The 23,056-nt window shown below is 45.7% G+C and overlaps 1 protein-coding gene across 8 annotated transcripts in view; it reads right to left on the bottom strand.

Annotated features, from left to right (window-relative positions):
* IQCA1 (IQ motif containing with AAA domain 1) overlaps positions 1 to 21,960 on the bottom strand; it is a 178,892-nt gene extending 156,932 nt beyond the window's left edge. For 4 of the 8 annotated variants that reach the window (XM_055291067.2, XM_055291065.2, XM_055291064.2 and 1 more), the window contains exons 1-4: positions 21,643 to 21,953; positions 8,696 to 9,020; positions 5,239 to 5,358; positions 386 to 577 (exon numbers count right to left, since the gene is read on the bottom strand). In XM_055291067.2, the coding sequence (XP_055147042.1) occupies positions 386 to 577; positions 5,239 to 5,358; positions 8,696 to 9,020; positions 21,643 to 21,653 (648 nt within the window). In that variant the 5' untranslated portion in view covers positions 21,654 to 21,953. Of the gene's footprint in view, positions 1 to 385; positions 578 to 5,238; positions 5,359 to 8,695; positions 9,021 to 17,702; positions 17,768 to 21,642 lie in introns of those variants that run through there. The other 4 variants (XM_055291068.2, XM_063645774.1, XM_063645773.1 and 1 more) reach the window with 3 other exon arrangements.
* Between the last annotated feature and the right edge of the window lie 1,096 nt (positions 21,961 to 23,056).

Genomic DNA, 23,056 nt, shown 5'->3' on the forward strand with positions numbered 1-23,056 from the left:
TGCTGCATGTTTCTGGAAGCTATTAAGGCCTGGTCCCCCTTCTGTAATTATATATCTGTGTGTGAATGTCTTCCAAAAATCCATTAAGGATTTATACCCTCACTGCATTTCAGCAACATTCATTTCAACAATTACCAGTGGTCTTTAACAATATTTGAATAAAATGCCCTGAGTTTAATACCTATTTAGAGTAAAAATTTGAAAATATGACCAAGCTTAGTTAGTGGTTTCCCCAGGGTAAGTTACTAAATCTTTCTGGAATGTAATCCAGTTCTATTAAGGGGAGGATTTGGGGTTTGAGTTTTGAAGCTCAGCCCCAAAGTTGGGATGCATCTTTAGTTATAAGACACCTTGTACCCCAACTCCAGGAGCCCTAGGTTTGCACCTTCTGAATGCGGAGTGCAGCAGCCCAGGTATCTGTCACTTTCTTGCCAAGCATCTTGGATTGCTTTGCTCTATATTCTTGCAGATAGATTTGCTTCATGAATAACGCCCTTAGGCGGCCTTGCCGTGCCCTCTCAGCAACTTGGATTAATTTAACAGCCTCGTCGAAAGGGATACCCTTTACAGGGTATTTCTGCAAAAAACAGTCAAGATAAACCAATGTTTGAACATGTTAACCACATCAATTGATCCCAGACGGATCACATGCTTACTTCAAACACAATTCTCCTAAGAGTCCCCACAGTTGATGACGAGTGTGAGAACCGCTGAACACTGTTCATTTTTCCAATGAATGATGTATATTTTGATAACATGCCATGCTCATGCTGTGATTCCAAATTTAAGGGCCCCATGACTTTCCTTTATCCTTCTGAACAAAATACTAATTAGCTCCACGATATTTTAGGTTGGCAGCAAATTATACTAAAAATGTCAATAAAATTGATTCAGTAAAACTTGAAATTGCTATCAATATTTCATTAACTTAAGAGGAGACACATAGAAATGGAAAACATACCTCTAATATGAGCTTTTAAAATTTAAAATATATGTGAAGTAAAATGCTGATCTTAAAATCAAGTACAGAATGCCCAGTGAATACGACTAATATTGAAATCATTTTTGGGGCATTTAATTTTATATATGAAAAGTCTTTCAGTGTCTATAAACTTGCATCTTAAAACATTCAAACATGATGAGTACTAGTAAAACAGAAAAATCAGGGCTGGTAAGTAAAATGTTGTTTTGGGAGATCTCACATGGTGTATGTGGAGACAAAGTTAGGCGAGGGGCTGTGTCATTTTTTGAGGAAAGAGGGATAAGAACAAAGGGCTCCGGGTGCATGCTGGGGCCTGTGTGGGCTCTGGGTGCATGCTGGGGCCTGTGTGGGCTCTGGGTGCAGGTGAGTCCTGTGTGGGCTCCGGGGGCATGCTGGGGCCTGTGTGGGCTCTGGGTGCATGCTGGGGCCTGTGTGGGCTCTGGGTGCATGCTGGGGCCTGTGTGGGCTCTGGGTGCATGCTGGGGCCTGTGTGGGCTCTGGGTGCATGCTGGGGCCTGTGTGGGCTCTGGGTGCAGGTGAGGCCTGTGTGGGCTCCGGGGGCATGCTGGGGCCTGTGTGGGCTCTGGGTGCATGCTGGGGCCTGTGTAGGCTCTGGGTGCATGCTGGGGCCTGTGTGGGCTCCGGGTGCATGCTGGGGCCTGTGTGGGCTCCGGGTGCATGCTGGGGCCTGTGTGGGCTCCGGGTGCATGCTGGCGCCTGTGTGGGCTCTGGGTGCATGCTGGGGCCTGTGTGGGCTCTGGGTGCATGCTGGGGCCTGTGTGGGCTCTGGGTGCATGCTGGGGCCTGTGTGGGCTCTGGGTGCAGGTGAGTCCTGTGTGGGCTCCGGGGGCATGCTGGGGCCTGTGTGGGCTCTGGGTGCAGGTGAGTCCTGTGTGGGCTCCGGGGGCATGCTGGGGCCTGTGTGGGCTCTGGGTGCATGCTGGGGCCTGTGTGGGCTCTGGGTGCATGCTGGGGCCTGTGTGGGCTCTGGGTGCATGCTGGGGCCTGTGTGGGCTCCGGGTGCATGCTGGCGCCTGTGTGGGCTCTGGGTGCATGCTGGGGCCTGTGTGGGCTCTGGGTGCAGGTGAGTCCTGTGTGGGCTCCGGGGGCATGCTGGGGCCTGTGTGGGCTCCAGGTGCATGCTGGGGCCTGTGTGGGCTCTGGGTGCATGTTACTGTGACCATTTAAGAGTAAAGAAAACTGAAGATCAAAGAAGGTAACTTATGCAAGGTCCCGTGGGTAAGAAGAGAAGGAGCCAATTTGAACAGACTGACCCTCTTTCCACTAAGCCACCCACTACCCTTCAATATGGCACAAGGAATGATTGCTTATGAGGAAGCTCTTTCACATAACAATCCCTGAGTTTTGTTTTCAGTAAGATTTCACTGCTTCAAATTTGCAGTGAGCACACATTTTCAATAATGCACTTGTCAAGTTAGAGTAGAATGAGTATCATTCTGGCATTAAATGAGATGATGAACTTAACATACAGTACCCAGCAAACATGAGTTTGTATCGTATTTCTTTCCTTTAGATTCCGGGCTGTCATTCTGAAAATAGTCGTGGCCATTATCAAATAATTCTAAGGGATTTTGAGTAGGGAACTCAACATGTCAAACATTTTTAAGCATTTAAGGAGGCCCACAGTGGATATTAATGTAGGAGATGGACAATAATTTTCATGCATCAAAATTCTTCTTGGGTTATATATATACTGTGTGCGTGTATATATATACACGCACACAATATATTCTTCTTGGGGTATATACTGTATATAAGCAGCTTAAAGAAAGGGGTCTTATGAGACACCAAAGGCCATGGGGAAGTCGCAGCAGGGAAGTCCTTGCAGTTTTCTGAGCCCCTGGCACATGTGAAATGAGACTGGGGTGGAGATGAAGTACTTAACCCAGTGGAAGTGATAGGGACTGGCCAAAGCTGGATGCTGAAGGAACAAAGAAGCCTGCCTGCTGTGACTGAGAACAAATGACGAGGAACAGTGAGAAGGACAAATGGCAAAGAGGAATTTTTAAGATTTCACTGTAGTGAGTGCAATGTAATCTCCCTTCTCCATTTTCCAACACAAAATCTTTAGTAATTCTGCAGTGCTCATCACTGCTTGGTGCAAAGGGATTCCTTTCGGGGGAACTAAATGAAGTGTGAGTGCTTTGCTCTGACTGATGCATGGACAGAAAGCACAGACACAAGAGCCCAGTGGTGAAAGGATGGCTAGTTGACCCCCAAGTAAGTTGGCTTTGGAATGGACTTCAAGGAATTCATAATGTAAAAGGGCCAGTAGCTGGGAGCAGGGGCACAGGAAGGAGAGGTCATCTTGAGTTAAATGGGTGCTATGGTTTAAATGTGTCCCACAAAGTTCATGTGCTAGGAACTTAGTCCCCAGTGCAACAGTGTTGGGATGTGGGACTTTTAAGAGGTGATAAGGTCATGAGGCCTCTGTCCTCAAAATGAATTAATACTGGTATCAAGGGAATAGCTTCCTGCTAAAAGGATGAGCTCACCCCCTTACTTCTTGCTCTCTTACTGTGTGATTCCTTCTGCCATGTTATGACACTGCAAGAAGGCCCTTACCAGACGCAACTCCTCAATACTGGACTTCCAAGCCTCCAGAACCATAAACAAAATAAACTTCTATTGTCTTTAAATTACCCAGTCTGTGGTATTCTGTTATACCAACACAAAATGGACTAAGCCAGTATGTCAGGAAAGGTTTCTTGAAGGATGGTGTATCAAGTTAGGCTCCGCAGAATGGGTACCATTTTGATGAGCAGGTATTTAAGGAAGAAGAACAAGCCCTCTATCCAGCATGGAACATGCCTATGAGAAATGAGAGACAGCACTGGGCTGGCAAATACAGGGCATGCATTTCACCTGTCTTCTGAGGCAGGTGCACAGGGTACTTTTTTCTCCTGCCATCCTCAGCATACACTTGGAATCTTCCTTAACAGCATCACCCAGGCTGGCAATAACCAATGAGGGCTATTTGTACAAAGACTGCAGGTGCTGGTTTACCTTGGGACCCTGGCCTGCAGCTGCAGCCTCAGCATAGTTACTCATAGTGCCCCTTTCACCCTGGAGTGTCCCAGCTTGAATGGACAGTGCTGCCTTACCGCTTAGGCCATGAAGGCCAGCCAGAAGGGTGAGGCAGCAAGTTACTGAAATGTATAGGCAGACCTGCCATCCTGCCAGAAGGTAGATAGGGCAGTGCCCTGTGGAAAGGGTGGGAAGAAGACTCCCCACCAGTAGGCTGCACGGGGGGTGACTGCAAGAATCCAGGAGGCGGTCATGAGAGTCAGGACTAAGACAGCTGTGGAAACAGGAAAAAGATGGAGCTGCACAAATCCTGGGGACAAGGAGGTATCGGGGCACAGAACTAAATGGATTCTACTCCTTGCTTCCCAGGAGGGATCTTTATGGATTATTCTTCCCCCAATGACAGTCCATTCAAGATGATCCAAGTGTCACTCAATGTATTAGTCCATTTTCACACTGCTGATAAAGACTTACCTGAGACTGGGCAATTTACAAAAGAAAGAGGTTTAATGGACTCACAGCTCCACGTGGCTGGGGAGGCCTCACAATCATGGCAGAAGGTGAAAGGCACATCTCATATGCTGGCAGACAAGACAGTTTGTGCAGGGAAACTCCCCTTTACAAAACCATCAGATCTTGTGAGATTTATTCGCTATCACGAGAACGGCACAGGAAAGACCCACCTCCATGATTCAATTACCTCCCACCAGGTTCCTCCCACAACACATGGGAATTGTGGGAGCTACAGTTCAAGATGAGATTTGGGTAGGGACACAGCCAAACCATATCCACTCAACCTGCAGTTATAAAAGGCCGATCAGCATTTTTAGAAAGTGTAGTAACTTTCAAGCTCCTAGTAAGTTATGTCAGCACTTAATTATTTTACACGAACAACATTTAGCTTCTGACTTCAGCTAGATGAATTTGAGATGAAACATTAAACTGCGTTGATAATCAACAGATACTGATTTAAGTAGCAAAACATAAATTTTGATCTCAATTTCTAAGCTCTTGAAAAATAATGATTATATATCACCAAAAGCACATCCAAAAGTTATGCAACTTTTTATGTACTGTATAACGAGGAGGGAGGGATCATTCTCTCCTTAAACTGAAAATAATCTAAGTGTTGCTTACACAATTAGGAGCAGCAGAAAAAGGAAGTTACACAGATTATGGATTACTGTTTGTTAAAATGATATACAAACCATGTCAGATGTATCTATTCCGCTGTCCGCTAATATCTGGGCAAGAATTTTCTCTCTTCCTTTTATTACTTCCAACTTCTCCTTCAAAAAATACTTGGGTATGGGAATATCTAATTGTTGCTAGAGAAGAGAAAGAATAAAAAAAGAGTATTTCTGTCACAATTCCAAGACTTGAACTTTATTTAAAATATACAGTAAGGATGTGCACATCAAAGAAGCTTGCTTTACTTCCCATTTACATTTAAGAAAGAAAAAATGAGGCCAGCGGAGTGAAGAGAATTCATTTACTAAAGAGACACAAAGTCAAAAAGAAAATCATAACCATGCCCCTTGCTTTAATCATCACAGAAAAGCATCAGGAGTTCACATCAATTAGGCCTCAATTAACTAATGATTACTTAATGGATTTCTTTAAAGAAATACAATATTACCTCGTTTTACCTAAAATAATGGTCCAAATTGGAATAGTAAAGTATTAAGCTGTAGAGATCTCTGAATTAAACCTAATAATTTATCATTAGCACCATCGACTATTTGTATGTAAATAGTCACATTTTTTCTAATAATTTGGTTTTAGTTTTACCAAAATTACCCCATTGCAAAAATTATTTACAAAAGTAGTTTACTTTATTATGAAACTTGTTTTTATATAATAAACTTCTATCCTTCATTGGTGCATGTTACCAAATATTTCAAAGTAGCGGGGGGTCAGATGAAAATTTATCAGTCCAAATTGAGTAAAAAGAAGTACAGAAGTGCAATTTAAGGATATCGGTATGCCCTTGGCCAATCCCACTGAGAAACATTATCCTAGAATTTCTGTCAGACCTGCCTGGCTGTTCTGACAGGGAAGCAAAGGTCTTTGTTTGTCTTCAGAATTGGCTACCTTATTTTTTTTCCAATTCTAGGTGTGACTCCCCATAACCTCCCTCCAGCCCTGAGAATTTTGGATAGGGCTTCCCCTAAGTAAACATTTAAGCCTAAGAGGGTATGATTTTTAAGACTTGGTGGGACAGTATCCCATGACTTCTGGGAGGTGACAATGTCTTTTGAACACCAAACCTTTCTGAGGCTCATGGAGTGCTGGGGGTGATTGGAGAGTGAACTAGCAGAGTCTAGTGGGTGGGTGTGGCCTGAGGAGAGAGGGCAGTCGGAGAAGAATGATGACACTTAGATTTAATGTGATTTTATTTATTAATAAGCACATTCAAGTGTGGTACTTTTATAACTTTGAAGACAAAATCTCATTGTCTTATAGCTCCATCTAGTCCATTTGGTACCACAAAATTATAGTTAGCAGACAGGCGTGGTGGCTCATGCCTGTAATCCCAGCAATTGGGGAGCCTGAGGCAGGTGGATCACCTGAGGTCAGGAGTTCAAGACCAGCCTGGTCAACATGGTGAAACCCCGTCTCTACTAAAAATACAAAAATTAGCGGGGGCGTTGTGGCACACACCTGTAATCCCAGCTACTTGGGAGGCTGAGGCAGGAGAATTGCTTGAACCCAGGAGGCGGATGTTGCAGTGAGCTGAGCTTGCACCATTGCATTCCAGCCTGGGCAACAACAGCAAAACTCCACCTAAAAAAAAATTATAGTTAGGATTTTGAGGATGAGAAAACAGAGTCACTGAGAATGGAAGAGAAGCAAAGAGAGATATTAGTTGCTCCATCTTCATCCATGATGCGTTTCATGTCCATCCCTGAAACCCTGAGGTTTCTCATTCCCTATGGAGTGGAATCTAGGAAACTTCCAGTGGTAGAGAAAGCTTCTTCTCCACCATATGTGTCTCTCTATGAGGTGGGCCCATTAGGAAAGTTTCCTCACGTGGCAGGTTACAGACATAGTCTTCGGACTAAGGGGCAGTTTAAGGAAGGATTTGGGGAACTCATGGAACCAAGGGCAGGAACCCAGCTGGGTGTTTGTCAGTACTAGGGATGTGGCCAAGAATGAAGATGCCGTTAGCCCACTCCAACCATGTGGGATTCAGTGGCAGCACATGGTTCAGTCACTATTTCCAGGACTGCTAGGAAACACTGTTGACCGCCCTCTACACAAAGGCTTCCTGGATGCCATCTGCTCGTTTGTCACTCCTTTTGGTGCTTGGTGGCCCCATCCCCACGGCAACAATGGCATGGCCTTTAGGAAGATGATGTCCCTGGAGCAGAGGGGCTGGCTGATGCAGCAGGAAAGGCAAGGCCATGAAGGGTCCGCCACATAGAGCCCCAAATGCACTATTCCTTAACAACAGGGGCATGACTTCCTATTCTTGAAATTCAACTAATTAATGTAATATTACTTCATTAATTAAATTAGGAATATGTATTACTTCATTAATTAAATTAGGAATATGTATTACTTCATTAATTAAATTTAGGAATATGATTTAGTAACTATTTGTTTCACAGTTATCCTAAATTGTTCATATTGCCACTTTAGTGAGTAGAGTGCACCAGATTAAGTCTGGTGATTAGCCCATGCTCTTATGGATGAATGCAATAAACATAAAACTTTTGGAATAATCGTCAACATTTTCATTCATTTCAGTTATTCTCATTACTCCATTCTGATAAAATAATAATGTGAGGAAAGCCTATCTCAGAAAGAAAGGTACCTTTATAAAAGCCCAAATATTTTCAAGGAGAAGAAACGTGAAACCCTCATGTAGAAGATTAAAGACTTTCTCCTTTTGATTTTACTTCAAAGAAATGTTCCTTTCAAAATGAAGGTGAGCTCCCAGGACCATGACACTGAGGGGAGGTGGCCAGTGGCCCCGGCAGCCCAGCCAGCCTGAGTCAGAAGAGAGGCCCTGTGCCCAGCAGGAACGTCAGAGGGCAGCAGCAGGTGCCGAATGCTCGCAGGAGGGGGCTGTGGTTGCCAGGCGCCAGCAGGGAGGGCTCCAGGGGGAAAGGGAAGGAGGGCAAGAGAGGCAGAGGGAAGGAGGGAGAGCAAGCACATGAGCTCTCCTTTGACGTCTGAGGCCCACTGCCATGTAAGCCATACATTCCCCTGGGTCACCACTGACCCAAAGTCAGGAGGAGATGCATCCACTTGGCAACAGGGAACCTGTGACCAACAGGCTACAGAGAGATTCCATGGAAACCGAGGAGCGGGTGCTGCTACTGGATGCTGGGAGGGTCTGTGTTTCAAGGGTGCTGATGAAAGGGCTGGTCCACCGCCTTCCAACAGTCCTGGGCAGACACTATGATGTCAGGTAAGACCACAGCCACCGCAGTGCCTAACACAGCCAAGAAGTGTGCAGATGCATCTGCATCAGAAACAAAGGGAACCCAATCCTTGTCCATGACAGCACGGTGTAATTGAAGGCAAATGTTTAGATTTTCCGTACACCAACTAGTAAACATGGACAGGAAGTCTGTAGAGTATCGGGTACAGGTATCGGGTACATATCTTATTTATAACAAAAAGCAACTAATAAGAAAACAACAGAGTGCTTACGGGAGCCAGCTTGAGATCCTGCAGGATATCATCGAAATAATGGAACTCCGTGAGTTCCAGCTCCACCATCTCGTTCTTCAGCTCCAGGATGCGGCCCATCACCCCGTCCAGGACTTTCCTGATCAGTATTCGTTTCTGGGGGTGGACGATCTGGTCGTAGACGTTCTCCAGGTTTCTAAAGATCTGCACATACTTTATGTAGAAGGTGGCTAATGTTTGAAAGATGAGAACCTGATTTCTTTGTGGTTCAATCATCTTCTGAGTCTCTTTATCGAGTAAAGCACTGAGGGCTTCTTGGGTCTGATGCCACATCTTATTATACATTCTGGGGGAAGAGAGAGAATTTAGATGACACAGTAAATAAAAAATCACTTGGTAAAACATAAACATTGGGCCTTTGGTATAGCAAAATATAATACAGAATCAAGTGTGAGCTAAGAATATCGTTACGTAGTTGCAGGGCTTGTTAGACAATTTACATCCTGTTCTGATGTCCTTGTGATTTCTGAATATGTACCACCACTGTTATCATCAAATAAATAGTTTTAAAAGCATTTTGTCTAAATGATATAAAGTTGTTCCTCACTTGGCCCATAAAGCCACTATTATTATACCCATTTAAAAGATGACAAAGTTGATATCCAGAATAGTTAACTGATTTGTCCATATACACAGCTGGTGAAGTATACACTGGAACAACCACTTTGGAAAGTAATGTAGCATTTTCTTATTAAGTTGAACGTGCGCATACCCTATGAATGAATAATTATACCCTAGAGAAACTTGTAAATATGCATCAAGAATGATCACTTGCATTTTTTAAATAATAGTAAAAACGTGGAGATAACATAAATGTCCACCAATAAGAGAGTGGATAAATAAATTGTAGTATATTCACCAATGGACTATCACACAGCAGTGAAAAATGAATGAATGAAGTACAGCAAAAGGCAACCACTAAGAATCTTAGAACCATAATGTACAGTGTGAGAAATGAGGTGCAGGCTGGGCGTGGTGGCTCACGCCTGTAATCCCAGCACTTTGGGAGGTTGAGGCGGGTGGATCACGAGGTCAGGAAATCGAGACCATCCTGGCCAACCCCGTCTCTACTAAAATACAAAAAAAAAAAAAAAAAAATTAGCCAGGCGTATTGGCGCCCGCCTGTAGTCCCAGTTACTCAGGAGGCTGAGGCAGGGGAATCGCTTAAACCTGGGAGGTGGAGTCTGCAGTGAGCCGAAATCATGCCGCTGCATTCCAGCCTGGTGACAGAGCGAGACTGTCTAAAAAAAAAAAAAAAAAGTGAGGTGAGGTGCAGACTGTGGCCTAGGAGGCTGAGCTCTCTGGAATGCACCAGCTGGGCTCTCTGCCCTCGTTCCAGTGAGTTGAGTTAGTGGATAGAACAGAGAGGAAGCCAGAGAGCAGAGGAGTATGACCCTCTTGTCCACACCCTGGGGAGGCAACAAAGGCTGGGTGTGCCCTTCCACCAAAGCCTCAGGGTGGTGGTGGCTCTGCTGTGGCTGGCCCCAGAGTACTGCCCCTTCCCTTGCTGGTTTCCCTAAACTATGTCCACATCTTTGTTACTGGTCCCTTTATTAGGCCCTTATGAGTGTCCCCGCCTTTTCCTGCCAGGGCCAATACATTCATGATAGAGATTCCCACCTTCCCCTACCAAATTTCAGGTGATTTTTTGATTCTGCTTTTACGTTCAAGAACCAGGACTGAAAAGTGAACTGGAAAGTCAGTGTGTCTGGGAAGGAGCTTCACTGTAGAAAGTGGGTGTAGAGAGCCCTGATCATTGATGAAGGAGAAACCCAAAAATGTCAATATCTCTCTGTAAGGTCTTTCCCTATGCTAAGGGGAGGGGGCAGCCCTAATCCCCTGAAGGAGAAGCAAGCCGGTCAAGGGGGGCTCCCCTCTCGTTTACTGTCAGCCACTCATTCCCGTGCTTACCTGTGCCTGGCGTCCTGAGTCCAGGCTGGCTGCATATGCCATCTTCTGCCTGGTTGGCTAGTGCCTTAGCCACTTGCTCTCTGGGGTGTACAAGTGATTGGTGGCCTAAATGTGGCCTATACAGATCTGCAAACAGTCCTCCAATTTCAGCCCTGTCTCAGAAGAACCAGGCCCCTGCCTGGCTTCCCAGGAAAACAGCTGGCTTTTGATCACCCAAGCCCCATCCGCTGGCTTTCAGGTCCCACATTCTCTGCTCTTCCTCCGTTCCCTCTCATCCATGCCTGCTCTCCCTTCCCCACATTTTCTTTTTTTCTTTTGAGATAGAGTCTCACTCTGTCACCCAGCCCGGAGTGCAGTGGCACGATCTTGGCTCACTGCAACCTCCGCCTCCTGGGTTCAAGCAATTCTCCTGCCTCAGCCTCCTGAGTAGCTGGGACTACAGGCGTGTGCCACCACGTCAGGCTAATTTTTGTATTTTTAGTAGAGATGGGGGTTTCACCACACTGGCCAGGCTGGTCTTGAACTCCTGACCTCAAGTGATCCACCTGTTCTGGCCTCCCAAAGTGTTGGGATTACAGACGTGAACCACTGTGCCTGGCCTCCTGCATTTTCTTGGTATCTCTTGTCAAATGTTTTCTTTGTCCTTGTGAGTTCATAGCTTTAAAATCCTTTATTGTTATTTTGGAGGCAATTCAGGAAGAAGAGGAGATAAGTACCCATGGTTAGCCACCCTGTTTGACTGGGAATCTCTCTTCTACATTCCCAAGGTCATCATTAAGCATCCCCTCCAGGCACCCTCTGCCCCAGGCTCACCATCTGCCATTCCTCAAACATGCTCCATTCTTCCCTACAAACTAAGCATCATTTATTGAAGCACTGATTATATGTGCTTTTTTCACCTTTCTGGCGAAAAGGTAAAAGCGTATCTTGATGTTTGCATGACTTTTGGGTTCAGATGATGATGATGATGATGATGATGATGGTGAAGGTAATAGCTTACATTTATATACTGTCAGTCACTGTCCTAAGTGGTTTCCATGTAATAACTCGTGTAATCCTCACAACAACCCTATGAGGTAGGCATAATTATTAGTCCAGCTTACATATGAGAAAACTGAGGCAAAGAGAAGTTACTGCCCAAAGTCACACAGTTTGAATGCAGGATGTACATGCAGGCAGTCTGGCTCCAGAGTTCATGCTCTAAACCACTTGACTTCATCGCTTCCCGTTTGTCAGGGAGAAAGCAGATGAGGAAGGAGGGGTCCCGTGACACAGAGGTAATTACATCACAAGCAAACAGACTGAGCGTAAAAACCAAAACTCTTCCCCCAACACCCCACTGAGTCAGGAGACTGAATTCTGCCTTTCGAATCCCATCCCCAGCACATCCGAATGCCAGATTTCTCAAAACTTAGCAGAGGTACAAGGAGGAACTGGTACCATTCCTTCTGAAACTATTCCAATCGATAGAAAAAGAGGGAATCCTCCCTAACACATTGTATGAGGCCAGCATCGTCCTGATACCAAAGCCTGGCAGAGACATAACCAAAAAAGAGAATTTCAGACCAATATCCTTGATGAACATTGATGCAAAAATCCTCAATAAAATACTGGCACACCGAATCCAGCAGCACATCAAAAAGCTTATACACCATGATCAAGTGGGCTTCATCCCTGGGATGCAAGGCTGGTTCAACATATGCAAATCAATAAATGTAATCCAACATATAAACAGAACCAAAGACAAAAACCACATGATTATCTCAATAGATGCAGAAAAGGCCTTTGACAAAATTCAACAATGCTTCATGCTAAAAACTCTCAATAAATTAGATATTGATGGGACGTATCTCAAAATAATAAGAGCTATCTATGACAAACCCACAGCCAATATCATACTGAATGGGCAAAAACTGGAAGCATTCCCTTTGAAAACTGGCACAAGACAGTGATGCCCTCTCTCACCGCTCCTATTCAACATAGTGCTGGAAGTTCTGGCCAGGGCAATCAGGCAGGAGAAGGAAATACAGGGTATTCAATTAGGAAAAGAGGAAGTCAAATTGTCCCTGTTTGCAGATGACATGATTGTATATCTAGAAAACCCCATCGTCTCAGCCCAAAATCTCCTTAAGCTGATAAGCAACTTCAGCAAAGTCTCAGGATACAAAATCAATGTACAAAAATCACAAGCATTCTTGTACACCAGTCACAGACAAACAGAGAGCCAAATCATGAGTGAACTCCCATTCACAATTGCTTCAAAGAGAATAAAATACCTAGGAATCCAACTTACAAGGGATGTGAAGGACCTCTTCAAGGAGAACTACAAACCACTGCTCAATGAAATAAAAGAGGATACAAACAAATGGAAGAACATTCCATGCTTATGGGTTGGAAGAATCAATATCGTGAAAATGGCCACACTGCCCAAGGTAATTTATAGATTCAATGCCATCCACATCAAGCTACCAATGACTTTCTTCACAGAATTGGAAAAAACTACTTTAAAGTTCATATGGAACCAGAAAAGAGCCCGCATCGCCAAGTCAATCCTAAGTCAAAAGAACAAAGCTGGAGGCATCACGCTACCTGACTTCAAACTATACTACAAGGCTACAGTAACCAAAACAGCATGGTACTGGTAGCACAACAGAGACATAGATCGATGGAACAGAACAGAGCCCTCAGAAATAATGCCGCATATCTACAACTATCTGATCTTTGACAAACCTGACAAAAACAAGAAATGGGGAAAGGATTCCCTATTTAATAAATGGTGCTGGGAAAACTGGCTAGCCATATGTAGAAAGCTGAAACTGGATCCCTTCCTTACACCTTATACAAAAATTAATTCAAGATGGATTAAAGACTTAAATGTTAGACCTAAAACCATTAAAATCCTACAAGAAAACCTAGGCAATACCATTCAGGCCATAGGCGTGGGCAAGGACTTCATGTCTAAAACACCAAAAGCAATGGCAACAAAAGCCAAAATTGACAAATGGGATCTAATTAAACTAAAGAGTTTCTGCACAGCAAAAGAAACTAACATCAGAGTGAACAGGCAACCTACAGAATGGGAGAAAATTTTTGCAACCTACTCGTCTGACAAAGGGCTAATATCCAGAATCTACAATGAACTCAAACAAATTTACAAGAAAAAAACAAACAACCCCATCAAAAAGTGGGCGAAGGACATGAACAGACACTTCTCAAAAGAAGACATTTATGCAGCCAAAAGACACATGAAAAAATGCTCATCATCACTGGCCATCAGAAAAATGCAAATCAAAACCACAATGAGATACCATCTCACACCAGTTAGAATGGCCATCATTAAAAAGTCAGGAAACAAGAGGTGCTGGAGAGGATGTGGAGAAATAGGAACACTTTTACACTGTTGGTGGGACTGTAAACTAGTTCAACCATTGTGGAAGCCAGTGTGGCGATTCCTCAGGGATCTAGAACTAGAAATACCATTTGACCCAGCAATCCCATTACTGGGTATATACCCAAAGGACTATAAATCATGCTGCTATAAAGACACATGCACACGTATGTTTACTGCGGCACTATTCACAATAGCAAAGAGTTGGAACCAACCCAAATGTCCAACAACGATAGACTGGATTAAGAAAATGTGGCATATATACACCATGGAATACTATGCAGCCATAAAAAATGATGAGTTCAAGTCCTTTGTAGGGACATGGGTGAAACTGGAAAACATCATTCTCAGTAAACTATCGCAAGGACAAAAAACGAAACACTGCATGTTCTCACTCATAGGTGGGAATTGAACAATGAGAACTCATGGACACAGGAAGGGGAACATCACACTCCGTGGACTGTTGTGGGGTGGGGGGAGGGGGGCGGGACAGCATTAGGAGATATACCTAATGCTAAATGACGAGTTAATGGGTGCAGCAAAACAACATGGCACATGGATACATATGTAACAAACCTGCACATTGTGCACATGTACCCTAAAACCTAAAGTATAATAATAATAATAAAAAAAATATTGCTAGTGAAAGGGCACTCTTCCAGACCAGCTTATAAGAAAGAAGGTTATTATCAGAAAACTAGGATTCCACTTGGCACTGTGTATTAGTCCATTCTCACATTGCTATACAGAAATACCTGAGACTGGGTTATTTATTTACTTATTTTGAGACGGAGTTTCGCTCTCGTTGCCCAGGCTGGAGTGCAGTGGCGTGATCTCAGCTCACAGCAACCTCCGCCTCCCAGGCTCAAGCAATTCTCCTGCCTCAGCCTCCCGAGTAGCTGGGCAGGCATCCACCACCATGCCCAGCTAATTTTGTATTTTTAGTAGAAACAGAGTTTCTCCATGTTGGTCAGCCTGGTCTGGAACTCCCAACCTCAGGTGATCTGTCCACCTCGGCCTCCCAAAGTGCTGGGATTACAGGTGTGAGCCACCACGCCCAGTGAGACTGGGTAATTTATAAAGAAAAGAGGTTGAATTGGCTCACGGTTCCACAGGCTGTACAGGAAGCATGGCAGCATCTGCTTCTGGGGTGGCCTTGGGGAGCTTTTACTCACGGTGGAGGCAAAGTGGGAGCAGGCATCTCACATGGCGGGAGCAGGAGCAAGAGGAAGGTGGGGAGGTGCCACACACTTTTAAACAACCAGTTCTGATGATAACTCACAATCACGAGAATGGCACAAAAGGGGAAATCCACCTCCATGATCCAATCACCTCCCACCAGACCCCGCCTCCAGCACTGGGGATGACAGTTTGACAGTAGAGTTGGGTGGGGACACAAATCCAAACCATATCACACAGAACACACATTGACTCCTGGTAGAATTAGTGACTAATAAACAATTACATTGATCAGGAACAACAACAACCATCACTCAAAAGAACAACAACAAAAGCAACACCTCATGCCAGTTCAAAGCTCCTGGGACCCTCTGACATTCTGCTTGTCCCACCTCAAACAGACAAGCAGGAGGGGCTGGAAGAAGCAAAGATGACTGAGATGATCAAGGGAATGGTTTGGCTGTGGACAACGATCAAGAACAGAGGCTCAGCATGGTGTGAGTTTTCCAAAGTCTAGACTTCTAGGGCCCGAGAAGGGACAGTAAACCCAAGGTACTCACTGGCCTGAGTGAGGACACAGGCTGAACATACTAACAGGTGTGACAACTGTTGACATAAAACAGAGCAACGCTCAAGTTGCTTTGTGGACTTAATAGGCCCAAACCTGCCAGGACAACATTCAAGAGGAAAATGACAGGCTAATTTTGTTTAGAACTCAGATCTGAAATTCCACTTAGAAAACAGACCACAGCTCCAGATCAAAAGAATTGTTCCCTCTAACCCAGGAGGGTTGACTGCAGGAATGCTTTTCAGTTCAACACAGAGGAAAGCATAACTCCAGACAGCAACAGTCCAGCAAAACCCCAGCTTGTTTCATAGATGCCAAGAAGATGCTCAGTAAATTGTAACTTGCAGCACAGGCCTGATTAAAAATGCCCTCCCCACACACCAAGAAAAAAAAGAGTGATGACTTCTTCAAAATGCCAAAAACCAGTGACCCAATGGACCTTCAGTGGAGAAACACTAGAAATATGCCCTCAAAATTAGCAGTAAAAAAGGACAAGGGGATACTTAAGTAATTAATATAAACCATTTTTTAACACCACTGCTTATAAATGGCATGATTGCAAAATCCAAGGAAATCAGTAACAAAAGTATATCAATTAGTACAGCAAAGGCTGGGCTTGGTGGCTCACTCCTGTAATCCCAGCACTGGGTGACTGAGGTGGGTGGATCACTTGAGGTCAGGAGTTCCGGACCAGCCTGGCTAACATGGTGAAAACCCATCTCTACTAGAAATACAAAAATTAGCTGGGCATGGTGGCAGGTGCCTGTAATCCCAGCTATTTGGGAGGCTGAGACAGGAGAATTGCTTGAACCCAGAGGCAGAGGTTGCAGTGAGCCGAGATCTCACCACTGCACTCCAGCAAAAAAAAAAAAAAAAAAAAAAAAATTACAGCAAAATTGCAATACTTTAATGCAGAGAAAAAAATGAAAGAGGAAACCCATTCATAGCACCAATAAAGAACATTAAATATTTAAGAATTCACATGGTGGGAGCCACATGAAATCTAGCTAAAGGAAATTCTAGAATGCTAGGTACAGATCGGCGCAAGCAGAAGGCACTACCTGCTCCTGTCTGAAGAGACAAACCCTGTCTCTACTAAAAACACAAAAATTAGCCGGATGTGGTGGCATGTGCCTGTAATCCCATCTACTCGGGACGCTGAGACGGGAGACTCACTTGAACCCAGAAGGCAGAGGTTGCAGTGAGCCGAGATTGCACCACTGCACTCCAGCCTGGGCAACAGAGCAAGACTCCATCTCAAAAAAAGAAAAGAAAAGCTATAAAGACAGAAGACTCTCGAGACATACATACAGATTTAATATGGCCAAGAATTCAGTAACAATAAAGACTATAAATAAATCTAGTAATAACTTTTAAATATGGGAGTGGAACAGACAGTAAAAGTTAAAAGGCATCTTATACGTCCAACACTGGCCACACCAACAAGCATTAAGTTTCTACAATACCCTAAAGAGGCTGCCTCTGTGAAGTTCAGGTGGGGTGATCTGAACCCCACAAAGACCCAAGGTCAACAACAGCAAGAGATCTTGAAGAGGCTCCTGCTTCCACCAGGGGGAAACCACAGCTGACCTGATGGGGCAGAGCACAGCCAGACTTTCTGGATGTCTAGACCCGCTGTGGGCAGAACCACCCAGGGGAGCCCAGTCGCTCCAGGTCAGAGCCCTCATTGGCTTCAGTCGGGTCAGAGAAGCAGGACTTTTCCAGGGCCTCATGGAGCTGACCCATAACTGGAATTTTTGGTCAAAGACAGTCCTGGTGGCTTGAGCCTTCCGGGTCCTGCCATTTCTTTCTTCTCCACCTGCAGTCTGTCTGGGGATCCCTGTCTGGAGAGATCAGGCAAAGATTTCTGGCTCACAGGAAAATGAGCAGCTTTGAAAGCACACAGATCCCTGCATCATTACCTGTTCTCCTCAGTGCTGAGAGACGGCATCATCTCTTTCCACCAGACCCTCTTCCCTCAAGACTGTCTCTGGCTTCCTGCTCCCCAGCTGTCCTGATGCCTCTCCATGTGACCACACCCCCTCCCGAATTGGACCGCCAGGGACCTGGGCACCATGCCTCAGCCACGCCAGCCTGGGGAGCCCCCACTTTGCGCTCAGCCCATCTGGCCTTGCGCCCCACCTCCTCGCCCTGCAGCCTCAGCCTCCTTCTGCTTGAGCCCAGCCATGAAGGTCAAATGAGACAAGAGAGGCGGCAAGATGATTTTTCATAAGAGCATTGATGAGAGATAATTCATCCAGCATAGAATTCACTCTTTTCAAGTGTACAATTCAGAGGCTTTTAGCATAGAGCTGTGCAACTACCACCATTATCTAACTCCAGAACATTTTCATGACTGGGAAAGAAACCCACACCCGTGGAGCAGTCACTCCCCATTCCCCATTCCTCCCTGCCCTTGGCAACCCCTAACCTAATTTCCATCTGTTTTTGCCTATTCTGGACATTTCACAGAAGTGAAATCACACAAGAGGGGGCGTTCAGTGCTGAGCTCCTTTCCCTCGGTGCGGTGTCCTCAAAGTTCATCCACACTGTCGCATACTTTGTACTTCATTTCTTTCTATTGCCAAGTTTCCATTGTACAGACACACCACATTTTGTTTATCCATTCGCCAGCCCATGGACACTTGGGTTGTTTCCGCCTTCTTTGCTGCTGTGAGTAATGCTGCTAGAAGCATTCCTGTGCGAGTTTCTGCATGGAAATATGTCTTTACTTTCCTGGGTAGGGCAAGGTGGTTTTCAAAGGTAAAAGGGCTCTACATTTAAAATAGAAACCAGTGTCCTGAGCAGCTTATCCCTGTAAGTCACTCAACCTCTTCATACTTACGCCTCCTTCACCGGCAAACCTGAATGATGAGACCAACTCTGGACACCTCCAGGGACTACTGTGGGATGGTAATGTGGTTTGGCTGTGTCCCGACCCAAATCTCATCTTAAATTTTAGTTCCATAATCCCCATGTGTTGTAAGAGGGACCCAGTGGAAGGTATTTGAATCATGGGGACAGTTACCTCCATGCTGTTCTCATGATAGTGAGTTCTCAAGAGATCTGATGGTTTTATCAGGGGCTTTTCACCCCGCTTTGCTCTGCTCTTCTCCTTGCTGCCGCCATGTGAAGAAGGGCGTGTTTGGCTTCCCCTTCTGCTGTGATTGTAAGTTTCCTGAGGACTCCCCAGTCCTGCAGAACTGTTAGTCAATTAAACCTCTTTCCTTTATAAATCACCCAAGTCTCGGGTATGTCTTTATTCGAAACATGAGAACAGACTACTACAGATGGAACAACAGGTCTGAAAGTGTTCCTGGAATTTTAAATGCACCTTGCAAACACAAGATAGTATTTTATACATGAGATCACTTAACAGTTTTTAAAAGTATATGATTGGTTTCATACTTGAGCATATGACTTAGAGATATGACAGATTTTGAAGTCAGGAAGATTGTGGATGGAGAAGACCGAATATGACGTTAAAAAGACCAGACTGTTATTTCTACAGCTTGGCAGTTTTCCTATAACAGAGTGGGTAGGGGAGGAAAACACTTGAATATTCAGACATACTATGCATTTCCGTGGGAAATCAAAATATTGCAAAATGGGAATTCTTTTCAAGTTATTTTGCACATGATAAAATCTTCTGAATCTTCCAATCTTAACTAGTTTGCTGTCTTCTTCCCCGAATACTCCCCCTGCCTTCTTGCTCTACGGAAGGCCTGGCTCTGCTCGGAAGCCCTCTCAGTAGAGGCTCCTGTTCCCCCCGGAGCCCTGTGTCTCCGGCTGTGGGGCTGGGTCAAGGGGACCCCTTCTCTTCACTGCACCTCCAGACATCTGCCTTCCCTCTTCCCAACACTCCCTGGCTTTGAATCCCATTTCATCTGATGCTGTCACCACTGCCCCTCAGTCACCATCATCTTCCATCTACCATGATCATTCCAGGCCACCTCCAGGGCACTCACCCACTGAATAGCATCTTGACGCTGCCTTCCCACCTGTTCCATTGCTAAGTGCTGAGTTCCTCTACCTAAGGCCAGCACCCCCTGGATCCCATGTCCTCTCACTACCAACGATGTCACCCACTTCTCCCTCCTTCTCCTATATCATTCTGGGCCATTCCCTTCCACACACAAACATTCTATTGTTTTCTGTCTTGGAGCCATGTCCTCTGCCTCTAGCTGCCAACATATTTCCTTTCCTTTGCAGCAAAATTCCTTTAAAGAGTTAGCTATGCTCACCGTCTATAGTTTCTCTCCCCCTACATTCACTTGAGTAAGTCTTTCTATCTCATCACACCACTGACTCAGCTCCTGTCAAGGTCACTGGTGAACTCCACGCTGCCAAATCAACAGTCAGTTCTCAGTTCTACCCCAACTTGTCTCAGGAGCACTTGACGGAGGAGAAAGAAGTTACTTCTCCTGGAAACACTATTATTTCTTCCACTTGCTTCTTCCTCGTGGATCATGTCTTTGATTCCTTTGCCAGGTCTCCTCTTCCCCCAGCCTTACTGTGGATGATCCCAGGCTCAGTCCTTACACCTCTTTCTTTATTAATATTCATTCTGTGTCTCACAAAGACCATCACAGGCTGACGGCGAGCAAGTTTATATTTCAGACATGGGTCTCGCTCCTGAACCCAAGATCTGAATATTTTAACTGCCTATTTCATCTCCACGTGATGTCCAATGGGCACTTCCAACTCAATAGGTCTTAAACAGAACTCCTGGTCTTCCCCACTTCCAAACCCTGGCAAGCCTTTAACCTCTCTGCTCTTATTTCCTTGCCTAGAAAATAGGTCATGTAATAGCAACAGTGCAGGCTGGAGCTACAGTGCCTGGCCTGGCACTGTTCACTTGCTGTGTGAGCTACTTCACCTCTTCATACCCAAGTTCCCTCATTTGTAAAATGGAAATAACAATATTAACAGCCCCTACATTACAGGGTTGCTGTGAAGCAGTTAGAACACTGTCTACAGGGGGCCGGGCGTGGTGGCTCAAGCCTGTAATCCTAGCACTTTGGGAGGCCGAGGTGGGCGGATCACGAGGTCAGGAGTTCGAGACCATCCTGGCCAACATCGTGAAACCCTGTCTCTACTAAAAATACAAAAAAATTAGCAGGGCGTGGTGGCAGGTGCCTGTAGTCCCAGCTACTCGGGAGGCTGAGGCAGGAGAATGGCGTGAACCCTGGAGGCAGAGCTTGCAGTGAGCCGAGATGGTGCCACTGCACTCCAGCCTGGGGGACACAGCTAGACTCTGTCTCAAAAAAAAAAAAAAAAAGAACACTGTCTACAGGGTAAGCACTGTAATACCTGTTTGAAATTATTCTTACGAAGACCAAATGAGGTAACTTTGTGCAAGTGCTGTGTAAATGACACAGTGCTAGGCACACACTCCTTTCAGTACCACTGCCACTCGAGTTTGTGAAAAGCAAATGACAATAATGCTTTCCCAAGATCTTTCTAGACTTAAATTTCAGGACCTGGGTGTTTTCACAAAGCAACGTATTTATTACCGTGAAAGATTAACAAAAAAAAAAGCAGACAAAATGGCATACTGCCTCTCAGCAATAGCCCCTAAGGGCTTGGCGGGTATAGGGAAGACCGGGAGCTCATCCCATGGGATGCGTAGGGCACGGGGAGATCTAAGTGTACGATCTTCCTTGCTCACAAGAAGCAGATACTCTATCCCGAGGCGTATTTGAATTTCCTAAAAGGAAAGAAAGTGGGGGAGAGGTGGGAAGTTGAGAGGAGAGGGGAGGAGAAAAGGAAAGAAAAAAGAAAATAAGAGAAGCAGAAAGCAAGCCACCTTTTGGCTTGGGGAAGCCCACCCCAGGCTGTGGCTGGGAGCCCATCACTCACGCGTTCGACATTGCTGGCTACTTTCCCTCTTTTCCTCGCCCTCCGGGAAGCTCTTCCGTTGCTCTCTGAAGGACGGTGGCAACAGCGGTCAGGGCACTACCAGGAGCTACAGAGGACTGGGAGGGGGGTCTTCTGGACGGAGAAACCAGCACTGCGATAATCTCTCGCTTCGGGCAGCAAAAGGTGAGGCCGGGTTTGCGTCGCAGGCACGGAGCGCGCAGGCGCAGAGAGGGTGCTTCAATCCTTCCCGTCGCGACCCAAAGACTCGCGAACCTCACTTCGGCCACTCAGGTGGGCGCGACGCGGCGCTAGCAACGGGAACGCCGCGCCTGCGCATTGCCTTCCGCCTGCCCCCCTCCCCCCCCCCCCCGCCCTGCGCACTCCGCGCCTGCGCCACCGCCTCTTGTTGCTGCGGAAACCGCGCCGGAGGCCTGGTTGGGCTCATCGGTGGGAGCCGGTCGGAGTCCGAGCCCTCAGTCGCGGGGCCGGGCCGCTTGGCGATCCTGCTCCGGGCCCCAGCCCCTGGCCCGTGGTCCTCCAGGCCGTCTTCCCGCTTTCATGCTGGCCCCATTTTCATCCATCGTCAGCTCTGCGGCCTTGGGCAAGGCCCTTAATGATGGTGGTCTTCAGTCTTCCCATCTGTAAAGTGGTTAAAACAGTCGTTCGTTCAGTACTTTACTGGGCATCTGTTCTGGGCCAAGTGCAAACTTAGATTCTGGGGACCCAAGACTTAACGCAGATGCGCCCTTCGGGGACTTAATGAGTATGAACTAAGGGGCGGGTGCGTTGTAAATGTAAAATGCAGTGTGGATGTTATTAACAGTTACTTGTAAGTCGCTGTGAGTGTTGGCTTTCATTGCTCTTCTTTCTTCGTCTTTAGTAACTGTTGAGGTTTACTTGCACATTTTAGACCCTACAGCTCCTATTGGAACACCAGGTTTAATGCTGTCAAAGGCGTGGAGAGGACGTCCAGGTAAAAATGATAATCAGGATCACAAAACCTCTCCCCCACCATTACTAATGAAATGCGCAAAAGCATAGTAAAAGCCAGCCCTCCGCACCTCCTTCAAATAATGGAGCAAATTATTTCTCAGACGAGAAATTGAGCACAACCTTGTACCGTAAACTTCAAAAACTCAGTGATATAGCAGCGTGCAGTGGAGAATGGTGTCCAGCCTCGTCTACACTCTCCCAAAGCCCTTCAGGGGGAAGAGACCAAGTAGACACAACACCAAGAATTCTCATTAATGCTTTTTGATACAAAGAAGACACACACTGAAAAGAAGGGAGATGAAAGGGTGAGCGGAACGAGCAAACACCTGGGGAAATCCGGCCAGATAAAACCATCCTGAGTGGAGGTCAATCCCTACCGCTCCCAGGACCCGAGCAGGGACAGGAGCAATCTCTAGGGCTT

This window comes from Symphalangus syndactylus, chromosome 8, assembly GCF_028878055.3.
Source record: "Symphalangus syndactylus isolate Jambi chromosome 8, NHGRI_mSymSyn1-v2.1_pri, whole genome shotgun sequence".
NCBI classification, from domain to species: Eukaryota; Metazoa; Chordata; class Mammalia; order Primates; family Hylobatidae; genus Symphalangus; species Symphalangus syndactylus.